Here is a 23,653-nt window from a genome sequence, read left to right on the forward strand (position 1 = left end):
ATTTTGAATTTGAGAGAGAAATAGAGCAAACACATTACAAACCGGTCACCAGCAGCTAATGGAAAGAGTCATGCTTTATTTTCCAGCAATAGATCAGATCCTCCAACACACACACGCACACACTACTGTAGCCCAACAAAAACATTACAACATAGAACAGATCTGCACACACCACACTTTACATCACATCACTCTCTGTATACTGTATTTCAATACTAAGACAGTTTGTGAGTCTGAGGTTGGTTGGCTCCAGGTTCATTTCTAGGTCAATAAAATGAGAATCATGTGATCCACAACATCATCTAGTGTCAGTGGGGTTGATTGGCACATGAATATACAAAAACATTAACCATGTGAACACTTAAACACAAAAACACACCCCATAACCCGGCAGGGACACGCCACTCAATGATCCCTGTTCAAGTTTTTCTGACTGATTGTTAAAACACATGATGTTATGTTCTTAACATAACATAAAAAATACACATACACTAATTTTGACATCTCCCAAAGATAAAACAACACACAAAACATGCACACATCCTTTACTATTTGAAATAATCAATAAACTGTGATGATGTCACTACTTTCAGCAATCTCAACATTCCTCTTATTATTACTCTCAATTAGATTTCACGCTGAAAGTAAAGCCTGTACAGTCCATTCCTGTATTATGGTTTATATTTTCCTAAACCCCAGTTGACATCAGAAAACTACCAAGTCTATACTCAAGTTTTCTATTTAAAAAAAATGAGGTGTAGCACCCGTTTTTACTGTAATAGACAAGATAGTTTGTGTGATTTTCGTGAGTTCAAATGCACAAACCAGAAGCAATAACACTAAACAAATGGAAAAGCGATAACTCTTCATAGAACATCAAATATTTATTACATTTAAATTTTCATGTGCCCATTCATGAGGAATATGGACTATTGTGTAAATCACAGACCTCGCGTGATTTTTATTTAAATATTGACATCTTAATGTTCAACATAACCTGATTTCTGCTAAAAATACTCGCATCATGTCATATTTGTAACATGTCCAGTTACATGTAAACCTAGAAAGAAAATAGGCCAAAATAATTTCTTTGGACAAGAATAAAGTATTACACAGTATTACTGGCACATGAACACTTACATGAATAAATCAGCAAATAATAATGCATCATGTGTAAAATACTGTATATAAAGTGTGATCTAATATTTTAAAAGGCCAAGACTTTTATATTTATCTTTTAGAAAAGAGACCTGTATTATAACTCAAGTATAACTTCATCATCATCACAGTAATGAGCGGATCACTCACCGTCCCGGATGTCATTCCCGCGGCTGCAGTTACTGCAGATGTGCTTGATATGGCCCGAGATCACAAACGGCGTGTTGTTGTTACGGGGGGCGGCCGGTTGCCGCAGCTTCACCAAATGAAACGCTCTCCGTTTGCGCGGTTTCTCCGCGGATGATGATGATGATGATAACGACGATGAAGGTGAGCCGTCTTCCCGCAACCGAGATGTGATCCAGGTCCCGTGCGCGCCCGTGAATGCGCGCCCCGCCATGGGCGCAGCGGCCGCGGACCCGTGTCTATCTGTCACACCCCGGGATGGTGCGGATATCGAACGGATGAGCGCGTGCATGAGCTTCACCGACCATCCCGAGACGCGCAAACGGGATTTATTTTACCGTGCCGAGCGCGAGATCATCGAGCCCACGCGCAAAAACCCCTTTGCCCACCTGAGTATACACACAAACACACCAGCTGATGTAAGCCACTTATTTCTTCTTTCGGTGTTTAATATCTCACGCCGTTAATATTTTTCGTCTCCGGTGATGCATCAGCATCCCTCGGTATTTAATGACGAATTAAGATGAAATAATAACACGCGAAAGGCGCAGATTTGTTACACGGACAGATGCGCCTCTCGGTGGCATCTCTTCAAATTCATCAACGTGACGCAATGCCGCGTCAAAATACGCGGACCGGAATCCGCCGTTAACGGGAACGAATTTACGAATCACGCAACAGCAACGACTTATGAATATTAATGGCCGTAATGTGACGGTGCCCCGCAAACACTTTTCATTGGGCTACGGTGCTGAAGGCTCGGCTCATTAATATTGATTACGTAACGTGACGCTGTCCACTTGGCACACCTGGTTGGTAGGTGACGAAAAACGGCCTACTTTAGTAAAGGTTGGCTCATGAATATTAAGTATTGAACGTGACGTACCGCCAGTGGGTCTAACTGATTGGCTGACGCTGGTGAGTGGGCAAAGGGAAGATTTATGAATATTATGGTCATTCCTTCGCCGTAGTACAGTATGTACATTAAGTCAGTCAAGAGAAAATCCAGACCGGATCTACCGACAGACCGCGCCTACATCAGACCCAGATAAGTTTATAAAATAAAATTATATTGTCAGAATAAGACTGTCTGTTTGTGTCTAACCTGCACGAGGAAAACTGCTGCAATAAATGTTTAACATAAATCACAACATGGATAACAAGAACATTTAAGTACTGTAAAAACAGGCAGATTATATCTTTTTAAAGTATTCTGGTAAAAAGCCTTAAATGTGTACATGGGGCAGATTATCATTAATATTTCCATAATTTTACTATGGTAATTAATGTCATAACTTAATAATCAACTTTGAAACACTTACTGTAGTAAGACCATAGTAAATTTCGTGATTACTTTGGTTTTACTACTAATACCATATAGCGAAACTATGTATGTAGTGCATACCACTTTTTTTCTCCATTGGAGTTTTGGGTTCCTCGCCACCGTTTGCCTGGCCGGGGGGGGCTGCTTTATTTATTGATTTTAATGTTTTACTTAATTAATATTACATATGTAAGGGATAATGTACAGGCAACCGGTTGTCTTGACCCTTTACCATAGCGGAGGGTCTTGTATCACACTGAAGGGGCTTATTTCATGATAACAGCCGGCTGCTTGTACATTATCCCGCTTATTACATGACTACTTGCCACATGAGAAAAAAACTGGACATGAAATGTGAATCTGAAATATTTTATTAGCTCATTTTTACTGAATGCAGACCTTCCGCGAGGAAAAGCGTTCAGTTTCGGTTTTAAGGTAAGAAACAACGTTCAAATGTCATGAACATTCAATTTGGTTTAATCATTTGTAAACATAATGTCATATGTAATATATATTTATATTTAATTTGTCAAAATGATTTGTTGCGTCCGGGTTACCGTGTGTTATTAGTTTTGAGAGGTTGTTATCTGGGAATAACGAACCTGCAAATGTCACGACTGGCCAATCAGAATCAATCGTTCCAACCAGCCGCGTAAAACACAAACAAAGATTTTTAGAAGAATGTTAGCAACTGAGATTTCTGGGGCACCATTGATTACCGTAGAAAAAATATATAGTATCAATTTTTGGTTCTGTTAAAAGATATTTTGAAGAGTTGATCAAAATAAACAGTTCTGGGGCACTTTATGACTACACATTCGCAAATAATAAAGTGCCTGTAGATTATTTCTGATAACAAGCAAAAGAAACCAAGAAGAACCATTACTTGGCTAATATTTTTAATTAAGATAGACTGCAATACCAAGCTCAGCCGCTAGACGTTTCAACAAATCGTTCATTTAATACCATTATTATACAATAAAATAATATGAATTAATATTAACATAAATTAAATACAAACCGTTATATTATTAGACACTAGCCAAACACGCCGGAAGTTAACTGCAGTCCAGGCGCGCGCGTCCGATGAAACGGTCAATAGCAACCCATCAGCACCTTAAACCCATTGACTCCATCTGAGCACCATGTTTGGCACAGATAAACATCACATCTTCTACACACAAAAAAGTACAAATCTAGTTAACACAAAACCATTTAAAGTCTTGATCACGTCTAAATGCTTTTATCATCGCTATTCCAAAAATACACCGTTAAATCGGCCTTTACAGCATCCTACGAGATCGAAAGTGAAACAAACGTAACCATAAAGACAAACAAAGATCTTGAAACAAAAGCACACATATAACCGCCTCAAATCTCATTCACATACAAGACATGTGTAAAACTGCTACTTCTTTACACAGTAAAACACAGCCATGATATATTTTAAGAGTAAAGCTAACTCTCTTCATCAAACACCCACATGTCTCAGTTATGTCTCAATCAGTTCTCACACAGCCGTATCAGGTCACATGGATTACTTGACACGTTTTTTGTCTGCAGTCAGAATTGTTGAAGCTCAGACGTTCTTACGTCTCTTGTGGTGTTTTATGGAAGAAATAAGATGACGGTGAATGAATAATGAGAGAATTCAAAATATGATGTAGGCCTATGATGAACGTCAAAACTCCTCACAGCGATCTTTAGTGTCGTCACGAAAGATGAGCACGGACTCACCGTGAGTACACACAACACAGATGATGTTGAACACATGAACTCATGAGTGTCAAACAAACATCTGCATACGCACGCACGCACGCGCGCGCGCGCGCGCACACACACACACACACACACTAACATATCACTCACATACTGTGGTAATGCTGTTTTATTTCTTTACACAGCAAAGTACTGTAGTATTTCAGCGACACCACTGTCTCTAAACTCTCTCTCACACACAATGGCACGCGCGCACACACACACAGTCCCTCACACATATGCACGGGCGCGCGAACACACGCACGCACACACACACACACACACACACACACACACACACACACACACACACACACACACACACACACACACACACCTGTCTGTAGTGTGTAGGTCAGTCTTGTTTCGGTGAGGTACGGGGTGTCGCTCTTGGATCGGGCTCTTCTGATGGGCCGCCGGTCCGCATCCTCATCCTCGGGCGCTGCCGCCATCAGGACCGCGGGACCCCCGTCAACGGCGCCGTTCACCGACACGCGCGAGGGACGGAGCCTCCTCCTTACCGCGTTAACCGATCGACCGACAGCACACGCGCACGACTCGTAACCACAGCGACGTTAAAGCGCGGATGAACGGAAGCGTCCAGCACGCGCCGCCGCTGACGACCCGTACTCCCGTTACTAACCGGGATGACGTGGATAATCTGGCACAGATGCGGTTGGATCATTTTTGCCCTTCCCTCATGCCGCGTCTGACAGATTACACGCGCCTAATCTCGTGCCAAATGTATGTATAGTGTGATATGCGCCAGACTGATCTCAGAACAGATCTGTCGTGTCTACATCACAGACACAGCTGACTCATTCTGATTCTGGAGAAAAAGATGCGGCAAATAATGAAGTGCAAACCAGAGAAACGACCAAGATTCACAAAGCCTGCAGAAAAACAACAACACACAGCAACAAAGAAAGATTGGGGATATAAGACCTAACGTCTACCTGACTTCAAAAGGTCATCCTCTTTTCAGTCAGTTTGAGCTTTTGTAGTCAGGTAGACGTTATAGAGTTCCTTTAGCAAATAAAAATGTGTATAAAAGGTCTTTTATCCCCAATGCAATTAGAATCATTAATTCAGCAACTCTCTTACCATGCAGGGCTTAAGGTCTGAACTGTATTTTTTTTTTCTCTTTTATGCTTTGTGAGTATATAACTAGTTATTGTGACTTTATTTTATTATGTATGTTGTCATTATTAATTTTGTTGTGTTGGTGAGCCAAAGACAAATTTCCACTTAGGTGGACAATAAAGTTATACAATACAATACAATAATGGGAACTGTATTGGTTTTAATGGAAACTATAATGGTGTCTGTGGGTCTCTGCTGGTAATGTGTTGAGTTCTACTGGTGAAATGTTACCTGATGGATGGAAACCCATAGAACACCATTAAATCTTACAAACTACATTTAGTACTGGTTTTAATGGTGGATCATGATAGTGTTTGAAATGGAAACCACTAAAATGTCTGTTTTTCGTTTCTATTTCATTTTTATTTCATTTAGCTGATGTTTTTATTTAAAAGACCTGCCACGTTAAGTTTTTAAATAAGCGGATATTTTCTACTTTCTCAAAATCAGAAGACCATTGTAAATGTGCTCATATTTATTTGTTGAAGACAAAGGTTTTATTACACACTTCTGCCTTCTGAATGCCACAATATTGAACATCTTGTGTTTTATTCAATGAATTTCTTATGCAGTGTACATGTGTGTAGTGTGTTTGTGACACATGTGCGGTTCATCAAAATATTTCAGAATATTTCATTTGTCTGCTGCTGGTGTCATAAAAACTCCAGGTCAGTTTTTTCAGTATTCTTTGAGAAACTGAAGATGGAAAGTTTGAAGGCGACACAGAAAATCCTCCAGACCATCTGATGACATCATCACACACAGCCTGTAATGCACAATGACAGGGATTTTAGTGTGTTGACTCTTGAAAATGAAGGCGCTTAAAAGGTTCTTCACAGCGATGCCACGCACGCTTAAAAAAGGTGCTTCAAAAGGTTCTTTGATGCCATAGAAGAACCTTTTGGTTCCACAAAGAAAAAAAGTTCTTCCGAATATGAAAAGGTAAGAGATGGTTCTTTAAAAAACTTTTGACTGAATGGTTCTTTGTGGAACCAAAAATGGTTCTTCTATGGCATCGCTGTGAACAACCTATTGGTTCCACAAACAACCATTCAGTCAAAGGTTCTACCACTTAACTGGCGCCGACCCGGATACGGGACAGCTGATTTCCTTCAATACTTTGCATGTAAATATTTATCTTATCATGACAAACATCGTTGGAAAGGTCTAAGACTCTAGAAAACACATTTGATCAGTGTTTTACAGAATAATTTATGTAGGAAGAGTAATTGATTCATAAATGATCATTGATTCATGAATGAGTGTGCATCAAAAATATAGTTTCATACAAATTTCTTGTTTTGTTTACACGTTGCAGTGCTTTTGTATTTGTATTGATTGTGTCTGTTAATTGGAAAAGTGAAAAAAGTGAAAAAAGCAGCTGTGGTCCAATTTCAGATTTAGTGTCAAAACCAATGGAAGCATATGGGGCCCCCTAGTGGATTTTGGTGGTAGAGCAGCTCAAAAACTCCAAGACCAAACTTGATACAACACTTTGGGACTTTTGACTTATGAAATTTGGAGCTGATCCGTATTTTTTTATTCATTTTTTATAAAAGAAAAACAAACCTTTTAGAGTTTTTTTTTTACAATAAACATAAAATATTTTTTTGTGATTTCTTTTCCCAGCAATAATCTGCTAATTTTCTTCTTGCAAACGAGACCAACGGTTGGTCTGTATTCCAAAGAATTCGTGAGTTACAGCCATTTTAGTGCCAACGGTGTGTTTATGCTCAAAAAGGGCTGCGCCAGGTAAAGGGTTAAAGAACCACCTCTTTCTTACCTTTCCATAATCTGAAGAACCTTTTTTCGCCACAAAGAACCTTTTGTGAAACAAAAAGGTTCTTCAGATGTTAAAGGTTCTTTATGGAACCATTTAGACAAAAAAGGTTCTTCTATGGCAGGGGTATACAATTAAAGTTCCAAGAGGTCCAGTCTTTTATATTTTCTTCCAAACGGAGGTCCGGACAGTATGTTTTTTGAAAATCAGTTTAGCGCAGTTATATGTATAATAAGATATGTATATAAATAGGCCCAATAAGATATGATCTTTTATCAGGCCATTTATTTTATATTTTGATATCTACACAGTATGTATGTATTGTAGGCTCTGTGGCTTTAGGGGAATGCCCTCTTAATAGAAGTCTGATCATTAATATTTCTAAATAAAAAACAACTACTGACAACATACAAACAGCAAATGTAATGAAACAATTAAAATGCTCATTTTAAACAGAAAACAAATTTACTTACTAAATTAGCCTTTCATGCCATTCATGCCAGGACTACTAAATAATTCCCCAATTAGAACATTGTTCATTATAAAATGTGACCCTGCTTGTGAAAACCCAGCAAAAGTATTTGAACTGTTTTCTACATAAATCATCCTACAGAATATTCTCTGAAAATATAACAACAATACCTTCAATATTGACTGAATAATGCCATTTCAAAGATCGAACTCTTTGTGAAATGAATGCTTGAAATTAATATTTTATGCTTGTTATCTAATAATTAATTCGATTATGAGTCTTTAGCCTGGGTCTTCACAGGGTCACATATGTTTACACGCTGATCAATAATGCTAATGCTAAATGTAGATAAAACCGTTATCTGATTAATAAAATATCACACATCTGGTTGAACGGTTGGAGACATATAGCAAACAGTAAACAAACTGACAGATACAAATACTTTAAAATTGCTGCATTTTGTTTACTGTTGTGTGTCCATTTACCTGCTTTGTGTCTGCACTACTGTTGTTAAAATTAGCAGGTGTTCGCTGCTCTTCATGCGGCGCGTCTTTGGCGGGAGACAAGCAGCGCGCGCGGAGCGGAAAGGGTTCAAATGAAGCGCGTTTGGCGCTAGATAAAGATATTAGAGGACATCATATAGCGGCAAAATATCAGTTACATAAATATTCATGAGAGCGCGTGTGAAGTGATTCTCCGTTGTGTAGACGAGCGGCTCAATTTAAACAACCGACCATAGTCTCATATTTTAAATGGTTTATTTGGCTGTCTCGCGGTCCGGATGGAACGAAGCGAAGGTCAGGATCCAGACCGCGGTCCGCCAATTGAGGATGACTGTTCTATGGCATCAAAGCACCTTTATTTTGTGTGTGTGTGTACCTGAGGTAAAAGCAGGTGTGTGAGTCTGAGTGATCTTCATTCTTGCATTCGTTGAAGCCGACACACACACCCTGATCCTCCAGCAGTCTCCTGCAGTAACACAACCCAGCACTCTACACAACCACACAATATCACACATTCTTTACATTCTCTATACATATTCTAGTTTCATGGCTGTAAGTGTGTGTGTACCTGTGTGTGTGCAGTGTGCGGTAGACTCAGGTGAGGGTAAATGAAGATTCCGCTCTGAACAGTCGAGCAGGTGAATCCGGACAGATCATTCATGAAGTTCACAGCTCTGGACATGTTTAACCTCAGAGTGCTCAGTCTGGACGACACCTCCTGAACACACACAAATACACAACTCCTGTGCTTTCAACAATTCTTCAGTCTGAGATCTGTGTGATGTACCTGTATGTATAAATCACAGGAGGCGTCTCCTGGACGGGGCGGATCGACCATGACGTCAAGAGCGATCTGACCGCTCACAGGTGTGTTTATATCACCCGTCAGAACAACTTCAGTGTACAACAGCATCGCTTCATCCACATTCACCAACTCCATGTAGCCCGCTCTCAAACCACACCTACATCACGCACGCACACACAAGTATGTTCACCTTGCGTGTATTTACCCATTAGATAAAAGTCTTTTATAACATGGTTTTAAATGAAGATCATTATTGATACCTGATTAGGAAAGCATCACTATTTTTTATGATTTTTATCAGCACAAGTTCTGTTATAAAGAAAGATTGATATGGATAACAAACATACTCTCCCATAACGCCGTTGGACAGTGAATGGAATGAGGCCAGTTGTACTCTGTCATGATATGGGTCGCCCATCTCCGCAAGAACCCTTTTATACGACACAAACTCTTTATCTTTGACCAAAACTGTATTCTGATAAATCTGCAGCACATAAAGACACACAGAGATCAAAATCAACATGATAATATTCATGCATTACAATAGACCACTACAGAAAACGTAAGCGATCCAAACCTGGTCCAGAACAACTTCCTGTTTCAGTTTTTGAACGTGTTTGAACTAACAGAACATTTAAAACTGAATCCAAATGTTAAATCCAAATCCAAAATTGCGTCTGCTTACATCTTGCGACCTGGTCTATACACTGAACAAAATAACTTAATAAAATCCTCGTAACAATTTGCTGCTATAATTCAAGTACAATTTACTAACCAGAATTAAGTAAATTCTACCTATTAAATACATTTAGTATTTGTTAAAATATCAAGTAAATGTTGCTTAAAGTAAACATAAAAAATTACGCTGAACAAAAACACGTGTCTTACTCAAACTTCACGGATCACTTACTTTCATGTTGAAATATACTTTTTTTTTTACATCATAGATGGTCAGTAAGAAGACTGGTGGTCTTTCTATTACAGTATTAAGTTTTTCTATTATTTTTTTATTACAGTATTAAGTTTTTCTATTATTGATTGAGTTTTTATATGAGACAATGCATTTAAACTAGTTATAGGTCTCACACACTTCTCTAACACAGAAAAGACTATGAGTCTCATAGCAAAAAGACCATGATCTCATGGGTCAAAGGTTACAGGCCAAGTTGAACATCAAACAGCACCATAAGACATCATTAACACGCAAACGCTTTGAGCACACACACAATATGCAATCTTCACACGAGATCTGGTCTAAAATGCATGGTAGTTTTTGAAGTACATGTAAGCTAGGGGTAGTAAATGTCAATATGACATACATTCGCATTTTAGAGATGGATGTGTTTGTCTGTCATACAGTAGCAACTGACAAAATGACATACATCTACATTGTAAAGATGTATGTATGTACATATATTTTTTAATCCTTTAAAAGGTTTCGCCACAGTTAAAAGTTAACGTAAACAGTTTGATATATAACTGTGGAAAGTCAAAAGAGGATGGGCAAACAAAAATAAGTGATGTCATGTAGAACCTGATTGGGAGAAGATGATGTCAGGTAAATATGATTGGTTTAAACTGTGATAACGACTTGAGAACAGGGTATAAAAGATGGAGTCAGAAGTGTATTTGTGGGGCATCTACAGATTAACTCTGTATGTCTCACTTTGCTTGCTCGAGCAAATAAAGATTGAAACCTCTTGAAACCTGGCTCTCTGGTCTTCGTGAATTCTTTCAACATTGGCTGACCGACTTTCCACCACGACAGTCTCTGTACTGGCATTGGCCCAGTTACTGCTCAATAAGAGAATAACACACTTCATGACTCATATCGTGCCTCTTCTGAACAACCGTAAGCACTTAAAAAACCCAAACTTAAAAATAATACCAAAACTCTAAGATAAATCAACAAAAACACAAACAAGGCTTTCTTTTGACTGAAAAACACTTAAATGACAGTTAATCTTCAAAATTAATCTCCTAATGCAGTCAGATGCAAAGCATGCTGGGAACTACAGATCAACTGCCAAGGTAGTTATATCTACAAAAATATTTATGTAGTCTCAACACAAAATAAATAATTAAACTTAATTTGACCAATTTAAATGGGCTTAACATAATACAATTGAGTTGGATTCACTTAATAATTTGTTCAATTAAAATGACTCAAACAAAATAATTAAAATCTTAACTATCAAAATTAGTACATTTTATTCCCAAGATTTTTACGTATAATTATGTTCCTGTTTTTAACAAGAAAATTAAGTATATTTTAATCTTTTCTTTTCATAAAATCTACTGAGGCACATAATCATTTTTTTCAGTGTACAATAATGGTGTGGTTTCATTAAATAGGCTAAAAAACACGATGAGAGAATGAAACACTTTCCTCGTCCACCAGTAGAAACAGGTTCTCTTCAGCGGCGAAGCGGATCACAGTCTCAACGGATTCTCTGCTCTGAATGTGTCCTGTTATAGAACACAAACTGTTCATCTTCTGTAATATCACACAAGCTACAGTAGATCTTATTGCACTTTATGCAAATGATTTTATTTTTATTTTTATATGAAGAGTAAGCATGACTATGTGATATCAAAGTAAAAAAATCTGAATCTTCTCTGGATGCATGCAATACAAAACAGAACAGAACATTTAACATTAACTCAGAGAGAAGAAAACTGTTATCAATAATTCATTTCTACCTGAGTCTGTAACTGAACAATGACTGAACCCATTAAAAAGACAAACAATTACACATGGGATCTCTTTAACATCTCAATTATTTATCATAGACATCAATGAGATTAAATGAAGAAGTTTTGTTTCAGTCTCAAGTGTGCCTCAGATATTTCTGTCTGTCATTAGAGTTTGAGAAGAGATGTCAACAATGTGTCAAGTCTGCAATGAGAAGTTAATATTACATTACATTGATGCATTTGGCAGACGCTTTTATCCAAAGTGACTTACATAGCATTATATTAAACATTTGTTTCTGAGTATCGAACCCATATCCATGGCGTTGCTAGCGCCACGCTCTAACCACTGAGCTACAGGAAAACTATTATTGAAGATCTCAATATGAACTCAGCAAATTTACTCAAATCCAGATGATTTGACCTCTAAAATCTACATTTTTGTCACACCTCCATTCTCTTCATGTATTTCTCTTTTTATTTCTCTACCTGTTGGGTTGCCGGGGTTACTGATATAAATTGCTCGTGGACAGCAGTGCGTTCTAGAGGTCTGGATGACTCGTTTTAGCTCCGCCCTCTCCAGACTCCACCCACCCAGTTCTTGCAGTCTATAGGGCAGCGGCACTAAGCCCACCCTCTCTAGGATGCGGATGAGGGTGTGAGGGGCGGGGTCTGGGATCAGGACTGCACTCCGGCCCTCTGATTGACACAGTAATCTCATCACAGTCTTATGATGAAATCAAAGACACATTTGTAGCGGTTAGAATAAAGTTTCAACATAAATGATGAATAAATGATTCTGAAACGCACCATTAAACCTCTCTGAGATCCACAGGTGATGAAGATGTGCTCCGGACTGGACAGGATGCCCCCATCCCGCAGAGAAATACACTTTGCCACGTTGCTTCTCACATACGCGAGTCCACTCGAGTCTGTGTATGAACCTGATCAATCATGTGACCAGAAAGTCGATCAATAATCAATGAGATTGAACGAAATTTAAGCCTCTTAAAGTCGGCATGAAATAAAAATAATCATTCTAATTGTTTTACAAAGTGTTGCAGTATTTATTATAAATGATTTATCTGTGCACATCTTTTTTTTTATTAATTTGCACTTGTAATCTTAAATCAAAAACATTAAGCTCCTCCTCCTCTGGAAACGACCTCTCTTCACTTCTGCTCACGTGGAGGGCGGGGCTCCAACGACTGACTGAACAGGCTTGTTCGACTTGATGCGGCGCCGCAAGATCCGACAGGCATTGTTTATTTGTTTATACTTTATGTATTTCTGTATATTTGGAAAGAAATTTAATAAAAAAAAACAATAATAAAAAAAGATCCGACAGGCGGATTACATCAAAGTACTGCGAGAGCGATTCGAAAGCAAACTTTTTATGGTTTGTCGAATCGCTCTCGCGGTACTTTGATCATCAAAGCTTGATGTCATCCGCCTGTCGGATCTTGTGGCGCCGCATCAAGTCGAACAAGCCTATTGAGAAAATGGAGGAACTACTCTCCCACTCTATTGTCGCGAGTCCACAAGTTTCAACTAAAAAACGACGGGCCCCACAACCACCAAAGCCTCGGGGTCAACCTCGCCAACCCGTTCCCTCTGAAAGAGCTCTCCGGCCTCTGCCGCAACGCCAGGGATCACACAAACCCCCATCTGCTGGAGGTGGACTAAACAAGACTGCAAAGAGCACTGGTAACTGATATGAATTGGGTCCCCGCTATTATAACAGCAACAATCTCAAATATTTACAAGTGGGAACCCAGTGGTCCTTTAGTTTTCCCTATATCTGTCCTGATAAGTAAGCCAAAAACTAAGGCCCTTTCCAGTCGTATGGCAAACCTATCTGCCTATGAGACGTCACTCTGAGAATGACAGGGGTAAAAGACAAAAAACAGTTACTATGAAATTACCACTTTTGAACATCCGTTCACTAAAAAACAAATCCTTTTTGGTTAATGACCTCATCACTAGTAACAAACTGGACTTCATGTTTCTAAATGAAACTTGGTTAGATGATAGTTGTAGTGCTACAATCCTCAATGAATCAATGCAATGAAATTGCCCCCCCAAACTTGACTTTTATAAGTGTCTGCAGAGCTATTAGGAGAGGTGAAGGAATAGCTGCTCTATTTAAAGACCTCTTTCAATGCAAGCAAGCGTCACTTGGTGACTAGCTATCCTGTGAATACTTGAGTGTTGCTTTAAAGTAAGGGGCAGTTGTGGCCTAATGGTTAGAGAGTGGGACTCGTACCAGAAGGTTGCCGGTTGGATCCCCAGGGCCGGCGGGTAACGACTGAGGAGCCCTTGAGCAAGGCACCTGACCCCTACTTGCTCCCCGGGCGCTGCAGTGAAAGCTGCCCACTGCTCCGGGTGTACGTGTGGTCACCACTTGCTGTGCGTGTGTTCACTACTCTCTGGATGGGTTAAATGAAGAGGTCACGTGTCGGGTATGGGTCACCATATCTGACTCATAGGTCACTTCACTTTACTTTCACTTTAAAAGGTGCCCGCGCACTCTGTTTACAATTATTTACAGACCTCCCAAATACTCCTCAGTCTTTGTTGATGACTTTTCAGAACTGCTATCAGCTATCTCCTCAGAATCTGACTGCTTTGTTATTGCTGGAGATTTGCATCTAGACAAGACAGAAGACAACACTGCAAATGAACTCTTAAATGTTTCAACACTTTTGATCTGATCCAGCATGGGCATGTCCCACACACAATCATCTGGATCTAAACATTTCATCCACTATTATTAGAGATGATCATTTCTGTATTTTCTTTGATATATCAATCAGTCCTGCCACTGAAGATAGACCCGTCTCTGTAAAAAAGAGATTCATAAATGAGAACACCAGTGAGCTATTTATCAATGCTATGTTTCTGTCACCAAATATATCTGCAGACTCTATGGATGTTCTCCTCGATAGCTTTAATGCAAAAGTTAAAAATGCTATGGATGCCATTGCTCCAGTAAAGGTCGAGGCGATAACTGGCAGGTGTGGTGTAAAGCACCCTGGAGAAACACACCAGCAGTACAAAGCATGAAAAGAACTTGCAGAAAAGCTGAGCGTATGTGGCGAAAAACAAAGCTTGAAGTTCACTATGACATCTATAAAGACAGTCTGCATGCCTTCAATGTTGACTTAGGCAAAGCTAGACAGAACTTTTTCTCTAACATTATAAACTGCAACATAAATAACACTCGCACTCTTTTTGCAACTGTAGAGCGACTAACAAATCCCCCGAGTCAAGTTCCCAGGGAAATGCTGTCTGATGACAAATGCAAAAGATGACCAAATTCTTAAACTCAAATGGCTACCTGGACAATTATCAGTCTGGTTTCCGTCAGCATCACAGCACAGAGACAGTGCTCATAAAGATCATAAATGATATTCGATTGGATTCTGATTCAGGCAAAATATCAGTTCTGGTATTACTAGATCTCAGTGCTGCCTTTGACACGGTAGATCACACCATATTCCTACATAGGCTGGAAAACTGGATAGGGCTTTCTGGGTCGGTACTTAAATGGTTCGGGTCATACCTTAAAGGGAGAGGTTACTATGTGAAACCATAAATCTGACTGGACACCCATGAGTTGTGGTGTTCCACAGGGCTCGATTCTCGCTCCGCTCCTCTTTAATCTGTATATGCTCCCACTTGGCCAAATAATGAAAAAGTACCAAATTGCCCCTCACAGCTATGCAGATGACACTCAGATCTACCTATAGCCCTCTCACCCAATGACTACAGGCCTATTGACTCTCTCTGCCAGTGCATTGATGACATTAACAGTGTCAAAACTTTCTTCAGTTAAATAAAAACAAAACTGAAGTCATTGTATTTGGTAAGAAGGATGAAACTAACAAGGTAAACTCACACCTTGACTTAAGAGGTCTAAAGACACAAAGTAAGGTAAACAATCTTGGTGTCATTTTAGAGTCTGACCTTAGTTTCAGCAGTCATGTCAAAGCAATAAGCAAATCATCGTACTACCATCTCAGAAACATAACCAGAATCAGATGTTTTGTCTCAAAGCAAGATTTAGAGAAACTAGTTGATGCTTTCATCACCAGCAGGGTGGATTACTGTAATGGACTCCTCACAGGTCTTCCCAAGAAGACCATCAGACAGCTGCAGCTCATACAGAACGCTGCTGCCAGGATTCTGACCAGAACCGAACAATCTGAGCTCATCACTCCAATCCTCAGGTCCTTACGCTGGTTACCAGTTACTGTTAGAATCAACTTCAAAGTATTATTAATTGTCTATAAATCACTCAATGGTCTAGGACCTAAATACATTTCAGATATGCTTATTGAATATAAACCAAACAGACTTCTCAGATCATTAGGATCAAGTCAGTTAGAGATAACAAGGGTTCACTCCAAACAAGGTGAGTCAGCGTTTAGCCATTACGCCACCCATAGCTGGAATCTGCTTCCAGACGACATCAGATGTTCACCAACAGTAGCTAATTTTAAATCCAGATGAAAAACACACCTGTTTAGCTGTGCATTTACAACCTGAGCACTGGTTTACATCAACTGCACTTCTATTTCTCATTTCTTTCTCTTTTGTTCTTATTCTTTTTATATATACACTCACATTTTTAATCAATTTTATTGCTGTTTTATTGTTTCTTAAAATCTAAAGCGGTATTTGTGATCTTAAATCATTGGCATTTTAAAGAGACGTCTTATTTCTCTTTGTCAATCATTTTATGTAAAGCACTTTGAATTGCCCTTGTGTATGAAATGTGCTATATAAATAAACTGGCTTACAAATCTGATTCCATTTTGTTGGCAACCCCCAACTTTCAACGATCCAATCAGTTCTGGATGGATGAAATCAAGTCCCGCCCTACATTTTTTCTCATTTCAGAAGTTGTTTCACTCGGATATACGTCACGATACCGAAAAATAGACAATCATTACTTCCATTTCATGTCGACCTTAATGTTTAAAAGGCAATATTTAACTCTTAAAATATGACATGTGTAGATGTTCTTGATGGTTCTGTAGGATCTCACCGATGTTGTTTCCATCACACTGACTGAGCAGCGTTTGTGCTCTCGACCGAACGTCAGGAGGAAAATCATCACCGTCCAGAAGACTGGGATACAAACATCCAGCTATCACCTGACAGACACAAAGAAGAGACACACAAGCACTTTAAATGAAGTCAACATGATTCCCCTACTGAAACTCATGACATTCAATATTCAGAAATCTACATTTATCCCTTTAACACTTCAAATCTAAAAAACAATGGCTACTCTCAGTTAACATTAACCAACAGCAAATGTTATTACTTACAACCGTAATAAACTCCTGAACTATTACTAAAACACAAATGAAGAACTCATGATGACAGGACCTGTCTGATGAAGGTGATGGGCTTCACTCCAGCGCTGTGAATGTCACCAGAACTCACATCCAGAACTTTATTAAACAACCGGCTCACGCTCAGACCCTGAAAATCAAGACGTGAGACCTCCACGATCATTAAACTGTTTTAAAAGCATATTAAATTCGTATTCTGTTTCACTTCACCTATAACCATGTCTGTGAGAAAGACAAATCACATATTTGATCACTCTAATATCACAACTGTTTCTCCTCCTGGACACACATGGAGTGCTAATGAAGACTTTGAAGTGAACTTAGTCTCCTCTCGGATGTTTCGTTCTGAGAAAAAGACCTCACACTCTTTAAAATAAAGGTGCTTAAAGTCCCCGTGAACCGGAAGTTGCGATCGTTTTGGAAAAGGGATTTCAAAGGAGAAAATTAGTGGGCGTGTCTTGCGTTTTTCACTTCGAATTGATTGGATGTATAAAAACAGCCGTTGCATCTTGAGATGAAACTGGCAGCAGACTGACAGTTGAAGGGGAGGAGTTAACGGAGGCTCCGCCCAAGCCGTGTAACATACGTCATTTAACGTATGGACTTGCATTTTCAGATTTTAACTGAAGATTATGAGGGCACATGCATTTTAAAAAGAAAATGACCCACATTGATAAACTATTTACAATATACGCTGCAATATCTCATCAAAAAATAAGAATTGTCATTTTTAATTTCACTGGGACTTTAGAAGGTTCTTCACAGCGATGTCATAGAAGAACCGTTTTTGGTTCACTAAGAACCATTATTTAGACAAAGGTACTTTAAAGAACCATCTCTTTCTTTACCTTTTTTTAATCTGAAGAACATTTTTTCGCCACAAAGAACCTTTTGTGAGAAAGAAAGGTTCTTTAGGGAACCATTTAGACAACAAAAGGTTCTTCTATGGCATCGTGAAGCACCTTCATTTTGAAGAGTGCAGTGATCTCTGTACAGTTTCAGAAACGTCTGTAGAACGTGAGGGTGTCAGACGGTTGATAGAAATCATTAACTGATGGAGAGTTAATTTACCAGCTTCAGCTATTTCAATGTGTACTTTAAACCCATGAGAATCACACTGTAAAAAAGAACTGAGAATCAAAAATTATAACAAACACACGTGTGACTTTATTAATGACAGTCTGAATGTTCTGATTTAATGTTATTCATACATGAATCTGAACATGTCATACTAACAATACTGTAAATCTTCTTGTATTTTATTCTAACAATAGGTCATGGATAGTTGAAAAGAGTAAAGAAATTCAGCATTGAATTCTCTTTTTGTGGGTGACCATCAGTCGAACTCTGTTTAAAATGTAAAACTGTCAGTCTTGTCATCTTTCTGAAGTCCCAGTTTAATCTCAGCGTCTTAAGTATAACCTCAGATGGCACAATATAATTGAATACCTAAACACATTTGAAAATATTTTCCACCCTTCATGTCAGTACTTTATAATAAAACATAACACTGGAAAATACTGTTTATATGTCTACGTTTATGACCAACAGGATTTCACACTGTAGAAGTTTTGACAATTAAAGTTTTTAAAATGTTCTATGCCAGTACGTGTGTGTGTGTCACCTGTTTGAGCTGGTGTGCGATGGTTTCAGCCAGCTCGTGTAGTTCTTCATCAGGTGACGGTTGTCTGGCCGTCTTCCTCACAGCAGACATGATTCTGTGTCCTGAGATCACACACACGTGTGCTCTCTCTCCTCACTGCTTTAAGTCACTCGGTGTGGACTCTGCTCTGTGAGGTCATCCAGAATTAATGACAGAACAAAGAATTACAGTACATTAACAGAATTATGAAAACAAAAACCAAAGCAAAATAATTCAAACATACAGTACATAAATAAGCAGAATCTTCTGTGAGTTTTCAAAAACAAGATGTAAGGCAACTACCACAAACCTATTTTTATTTGTTTTATAAAAAACACTTCGCATACACAAAATCAACAATCATAAACCATTCACACAGAATAACTATCTAACACATTTGTTTAAAAATATACACACACACATTCAGCTGTACTGTGTGTGTGTGTGCGCGTGCGTGCGTGCGTGCGTGTGTGTGTGTGCGCGTTCCATCTGACTGTAATAAATCACACATCACTTCTGTGCTAAAGAATTGATGTCATAATATGAAGAGACAGTGTTAGTCTGTGTGTGTTTTGTGCGTCGTGTCCTGTTCTTCATGGTCTTGTGCTGTCTGCACACTGGATCTTGTAGCCCACCCTGTACGCCTGCAGGTACACACGTGCCTGGTTTATCCTACAAACACACAAAACATGCAGCATGACGTGTGTGTGCACATTCAGAATATGAAGTACTTAAGTTATAGTGAAGTATACTTCAAAGTGTGCTTCCATTAAAAAAAAGCTACCTACAAGTAATGAACAAGTACAGTGTTCCTGTGTCTCAGTGGCAGTGCATTGCGTTGGCAGTGCAAAAGGGTCATGGGTTCGATTCCCAAGGAACACACAAACTGATAAAAAACGTATAACTTGAATGCACTGTAAGTCGCTTAAAGGGTCTGATAAATGCATAAATGTAAATATAACGAACTATCAGCATATCTACTGTACAAGTTCACTTGTATTATAGTTGCAGTATATATAAAAATGTAGTATTGATTTTTTTAAATGTATACATGGGCGTAAATTTCATTTAACAGGAGGGGGGACAATACACATCAAATTTCTCAAGAGCAATTTTTGAAGGGGACACAAATAATACGGTCAAAATTGTACTTATAAAGATATGTGAACACATTATTGTAGCACGGAGACTGCGTCATTATGGTTATTTTCAAAGTTTCTCTCTGGTTCAATGAAAAAGCAGATTTTTCTTCAATTCAAATTATTGCACTGTTTTTTAAGTTGTTTACAATCAAGCCATCAATGTTCATGCTCGTGTACCCAAACAGTCAGTAACAGTGACAGATGCTTAAATTCTGTGCTGTACTCGTTGATGAGTCGCCTGAGTTAACGGTCAACTGCATGTTTCGCCGCGCACACGCTGCACAAAATAGATGCTGAGAAAACGAGCTTTTCCACCTGAAAGAAAGCTGTGCACCTTTTGTGGACAAAAGGGGTCTGAAATTCGCTAAATATAGTGCCAAAGTCACTAAACTGTCACCGGTATGTAGGCGACTGTGTGTGACATGGGACCTGAATGGGAAGGATGGGTGGCTAATTGTGTCCGTTAATGTTAACATTATGTCTGGTCGCCATAAATAAAACAATGCATGGGAAATGGCTTCGGCGTGTTATGGCAAGCTCACACTACGTGAGTTTTGGCAGGATTATGCTGTCGCGGACAGATTTCCTAGGTGTGCGACGAAACCTCCGGATCGCAACCAAATCGGAGCTCGTTTCGGTCGCCGAAGCTTGTTCAGTTTAAGCATATTTAAGCTTGATTTAAAGTGATACACTTCACCCAAAAATGAAAATTCTGTACTCATTTACTCACACTCAGGTTGTTCCAAACCTGTATAAATGTCTTTCTTCTGCTAAACTCAAAGAAGATATTTGTAAGAATGTCAGTAAGCAAACAGATCTCGTCGCCCATTGACTCCCATAGTATTTATTTTCCCTACTATGGCAGTAAATGGGGGGGTGAGATCTTTTTGCTGACATTCTTACAATTCATACAGGATCAATTTATATCAATTTATACAGGTTTGGAACAATCTGAGGGTGAGAAAATGAGGACAGAATTTTCATTTTTGGGTGAACCGTGCCTTTAAGTATATTTAATAAAACGACCTCGAAGTACACTTATGTTTTTTTGTGTGGTTTGTTACCTGTATTTAGTGCAGAGTTGGACACCGAGGGGTCCGCAGCGGTCCACATAACTCTCTCTGAAGCCTTTACGCACCGCACGAGCCATACTGACCACCACAGTCACCACAGGACACGTGCTGAATGACACAATGACAGCGTGTCACCACATGTTTAGTGAATCAGGATCACACGTCACTTCCTGTCTGCGTGCGTGTTTTCTTACAGTTTCTCACAGCGTAAGCCACTGGTTCCCTTCGAGCACACACAGGTGTTGTGAGGACCACAGGAGGCTCCGTGATGGCAGGGCGGAACACATGGTGTGATGACAGCTACACACACACACATATACATATCTATGCATTTAGAAAAGAAAGCATAGATGTATTGCACATTATATATTCAATGCATATGTACACATACATATTTATTTTCTTGAGTCTTGTGCTTAGAATCTTATTTTAAGTTTATTTTTATTTGCAGTTTTCTTTGGTTTGTATTGATATTCATTTTTGTGTGTACATTTTGTAACTAAAAATGAACTAGAACCTAAATCAAAACTTTATGTCTGAACAACGCATCAATACATTTACAATAATACTAAATATTGTCATGAAGAATGAACGATGTAACGATACATGACAACACGAAGAATCGATTGTGATGTCATGGTGAACAAATGATGTAATAAATGGAGTCATGCTCAATGACTACGTTTACACGCGCACCAGTAACGCAACTATTTCCAATAATCAGAGTAAGGACTTAATCGCAGTAACATGTTTACATGACATGAGAACACCTCTTTGCTCCCGTTTACGTGGAAGTTTTTTTCGTCAGATTATTTGCTATAACACACAGCACAAACGATGCTCTCAGGTACAGTAGGTGTTTTACTGGCCATCGTTTTCATATATTCGCTTCAAATGCTAAACACCTTCATCCAGATGAAAATGCCTCTGCAGCGTTTGCGCTGTTACAGAGGAGAGACTGCTGACAACAAGTTGTGTTGACGGTAAAACTTCAGACTGTCATGTTAACCGTGAATTTGCTCTTAAGATGTGTGACCTAAGCACATGCGCACCTCATTCAGAGCAGCATAAATGCGATTAAAGTGTTTACATGCCTTCATATTGCAATTAAAATCGGAGTACGCCACATATGTTACTTCCATTATGAGCTTAATCGCATTATTTAGATCGAATGATTGCGTTTACACGAGGTTAAGTGTAATCGCAGTATTGCCAAAATCCTATTATAATCGCATTATGAGGGTGCATGTAAAGGTGGTCATTGATGAATGATGTCATTAAATACTCATTATGGTGTTGTGATGGATGAATGATGTCATGAATGTCATAGTGAAAATGACAACGTGAAACTCTAATGTAGTGATGTCATGATGAGCCAATGATGTCATTCAGTCTCGTGCCTGTCTCGCAGAGGTGTCCTGTGAATCCGTCCACACACTGACATCTGTTCAGGCCAACACACACTCCACCGTTCTTACATGACGGCACACATCTGACGGGTTCTGAGGAAGGAAACACACACGTAAGAAAAGTGTGTCTGTGTGGCAAGTTGTGTGCTCAATGGTACGTTTTGTGTTTGTCTGCTCACCTATCTGACAGCGAGCGCCTTCCCAACCGTCCAAACAGCTGCAGGTGTTGATGTCCACACACCTGCCAGCATTAACACACGGAGGAGAGCAGAGAGCTACACACGCACACATACACAGGTGTGAGATCCTCCTTCACAGAAATAATGTGACACACACACAGACACACATACTCACGAATGAGACACTGAGGTCCGCTGTAGTCTGAGGGACACTGACAGGTGTTTGGAGCGACACAACGTCCACCATTACCACATGGAAGATCACACACAGCTGAGACAAACACAAATCGATGTCAAATCAACGTCACACTGTGTGTGTGTGTGTGTGTACGGTCTGGTCACCTGTGTGGCAGCCGTCACCCGTCCAGCCTGGGGGACACAAGCAGATGTTCCACCTCATACATGAACCTCCATGAGTGCAGGGCGGAGAACACATGGCTATATGACACACATACACAACATTATTTAGCTGAATGAGGACACTGCCAGGACTTGTATTGATGTCCAGTTTATCAACACACAACCGAACACTGAATATCAGAACTCAATGACGGTCATGATCTTATAAGATTCAAATCATAAGATTTAAGAGCCAGAAAAAATCCATCGGAAACAAACACGTCACTTTACCAGAGCATCCCGGCCCAGGGTAACCGGGCGGACAGTCACATGTGTTCGGAGCGACACACACTCCTGAATTCTGACAGGCAGGATCACACACCGCTGGAAACAGAGAGAGAAAAACATACAGACAGAAATATAGAAGATCTATTTTTTGTTCCATTCAGTGTGTGTGAATCTCTGTGTGTGTGTGTGTGTGTGTGTGTGTGTGTGTGTGAATCTTGTTGCATGATCGGTGTGTGTATGATCTGTGCATGAGTAGTGTGGTGTGCGTGTGATGTGCTGTGTGAATCATGTGGTCTGGTAGTAGGGGTGTGATGTTATTGAATCATGTTTGGTGTATGATCATGTGTTATGAATAGCTGTGTGTGTATGATTGTGTGTGTATGAATCTTGTG

At 39.4% G+C, this 23,653-nt stretch overlaps 2 protein-coding genes across 3 annotated transcripts; both read right to left on the bottom strand.

The window, feature by feature from the left end:
* Positions 1–3,623: 3,623 nt before the first annotated feature.
* gptl (glutamic--pyruvic transaminase-like) lies at positions 3,624–18,922 on the bottom strand. 2 transcript variants are annotated; one of them, XM_057328467.1, is made up of 12 exons: positions 18,814–18,922; positions 17,224–17,319; positions 16,877–16,985; positions 12,634–12,767; positions 12,313–12,550; positions 11,519–11,598; positions 9,477–9,613; positions 9,112–9,286; positions 8,893–9,042; positions 8,701–8,813; positions 4,764–6,335; positions 3,624–3,842 (listed from the first exon to the last, which is right to left on the bottom strand). In XM_057328467.1, the coding sequence occupies exons 1-11, from the start codon at positions 18,901–18,903 to the stop codon at positions 6,248–6,250; spliced, it is 1,410 nt and encodes a 469-aa protein (XP_057184450.1). In that variant the 5' UTR covers positions 18,904–18,922; the 3' UTR covers positions 3,624–3,842; positions 4,764–6,247. The 2 variants fall into 2 exon arrangements, with proteins under 2 accessions (XP_057184450.1, XP_057184451.1); XM_057328468.1 differs by lacking the exon at positions 3,624–3,842 and having other exon boundaries at positions 6,226–6,335; positions 8,701–8,790.
* A 468-nt stretch (positions 18,923–19,390) lies between these two features.
* LOC130550934 (von Willebrand factor D and EGF domain-containing protein-like) lies at positions 19,391–23,351 on the bottom strand. Its single transcript, XM_057328469.1, has 8 exons — positions 23,265–23,351; positions 22,977–23,072; positions 22,810–22,905; positions 22,635–22,730; positions 22,447–22,548; positions 21,241–21,346; positions 21,038–21,154; positions 19,391–19,503 (listed from the first exon to the last, which is right to left on the bottom strand). The coding sequence occupies exons 2-8, from the start codon at positions 23,068–23,070 to the stop codon at positions 19,425–19,427; spliced, it is 690 nt and encodes a 229-aa protein (XP_057184452.1). The 5' UTR covers positions 23,071–23,072; positions 23,265–23,351; the 3' UTR covers positions 19,391–19,424.
* Between the last annotated feature and the right edge of the window lie 302 nt (positions 23,352–23,653).

The sequence above is a fragment of the Triplophysa rosa genome, unplaced genomic scaffold, assembly GCF_024868665.1.
Source record: "Triplophysa rosa unplaced genomic scaffold, Trosa_1v2 scaffold483, whole genome shotgun sequence".
Taxonomy (NCBI): domain Eukaryota; kingdom Metazoa; phylum Chordata; class Actinopteri; order Cypriniformes; family Nemacheilidae; genus Triplophysa; species Triplophysa rosa.

Coding starts and splice junctions, on each gene's coding strand:
- LOC130550934 (XM_057328469.1), bottom strand. CDS start 23,070: ATGTGTTCTCCGCCCTGCACTCATGGAGGTTCATGTATGAGGTGGAAC. Junction 22,906..22,976: donor GGGTGACGGCTGCCACACAG/GTGACCAGACCG, acceptor TGTTTGTCTCAG/CTGTGTGTGATCTTCCATGT. Junction 21,155..21,240: donor GGCTTACGCTGTGAGAAACT/GTAAGAAAACAC, acceptor TGTGTCATTCAG/CACGTGTCCTGTGGTGACTG.
- gptl (XM_057328467.1), bottom strand. CDS start 18,903: ATGTCTGCTGTGAGGAAGACGGCCAGACAACCGTCACCTGATGAAGAA. Junction 16,986..17,223: donor CCATCACCTTCATCAGACAG/GTCCTGTCATCA, acceptor TGTGTCTGTCAG/GTGATAGCTGGATGTTTGTA. Junction 8,814..8,892: donor CGCACACTGCACACACACAG/GTACACACACAC, acceptor GTGGTTGTGTAG/AGTGCTGGGTTGTGTTACTG.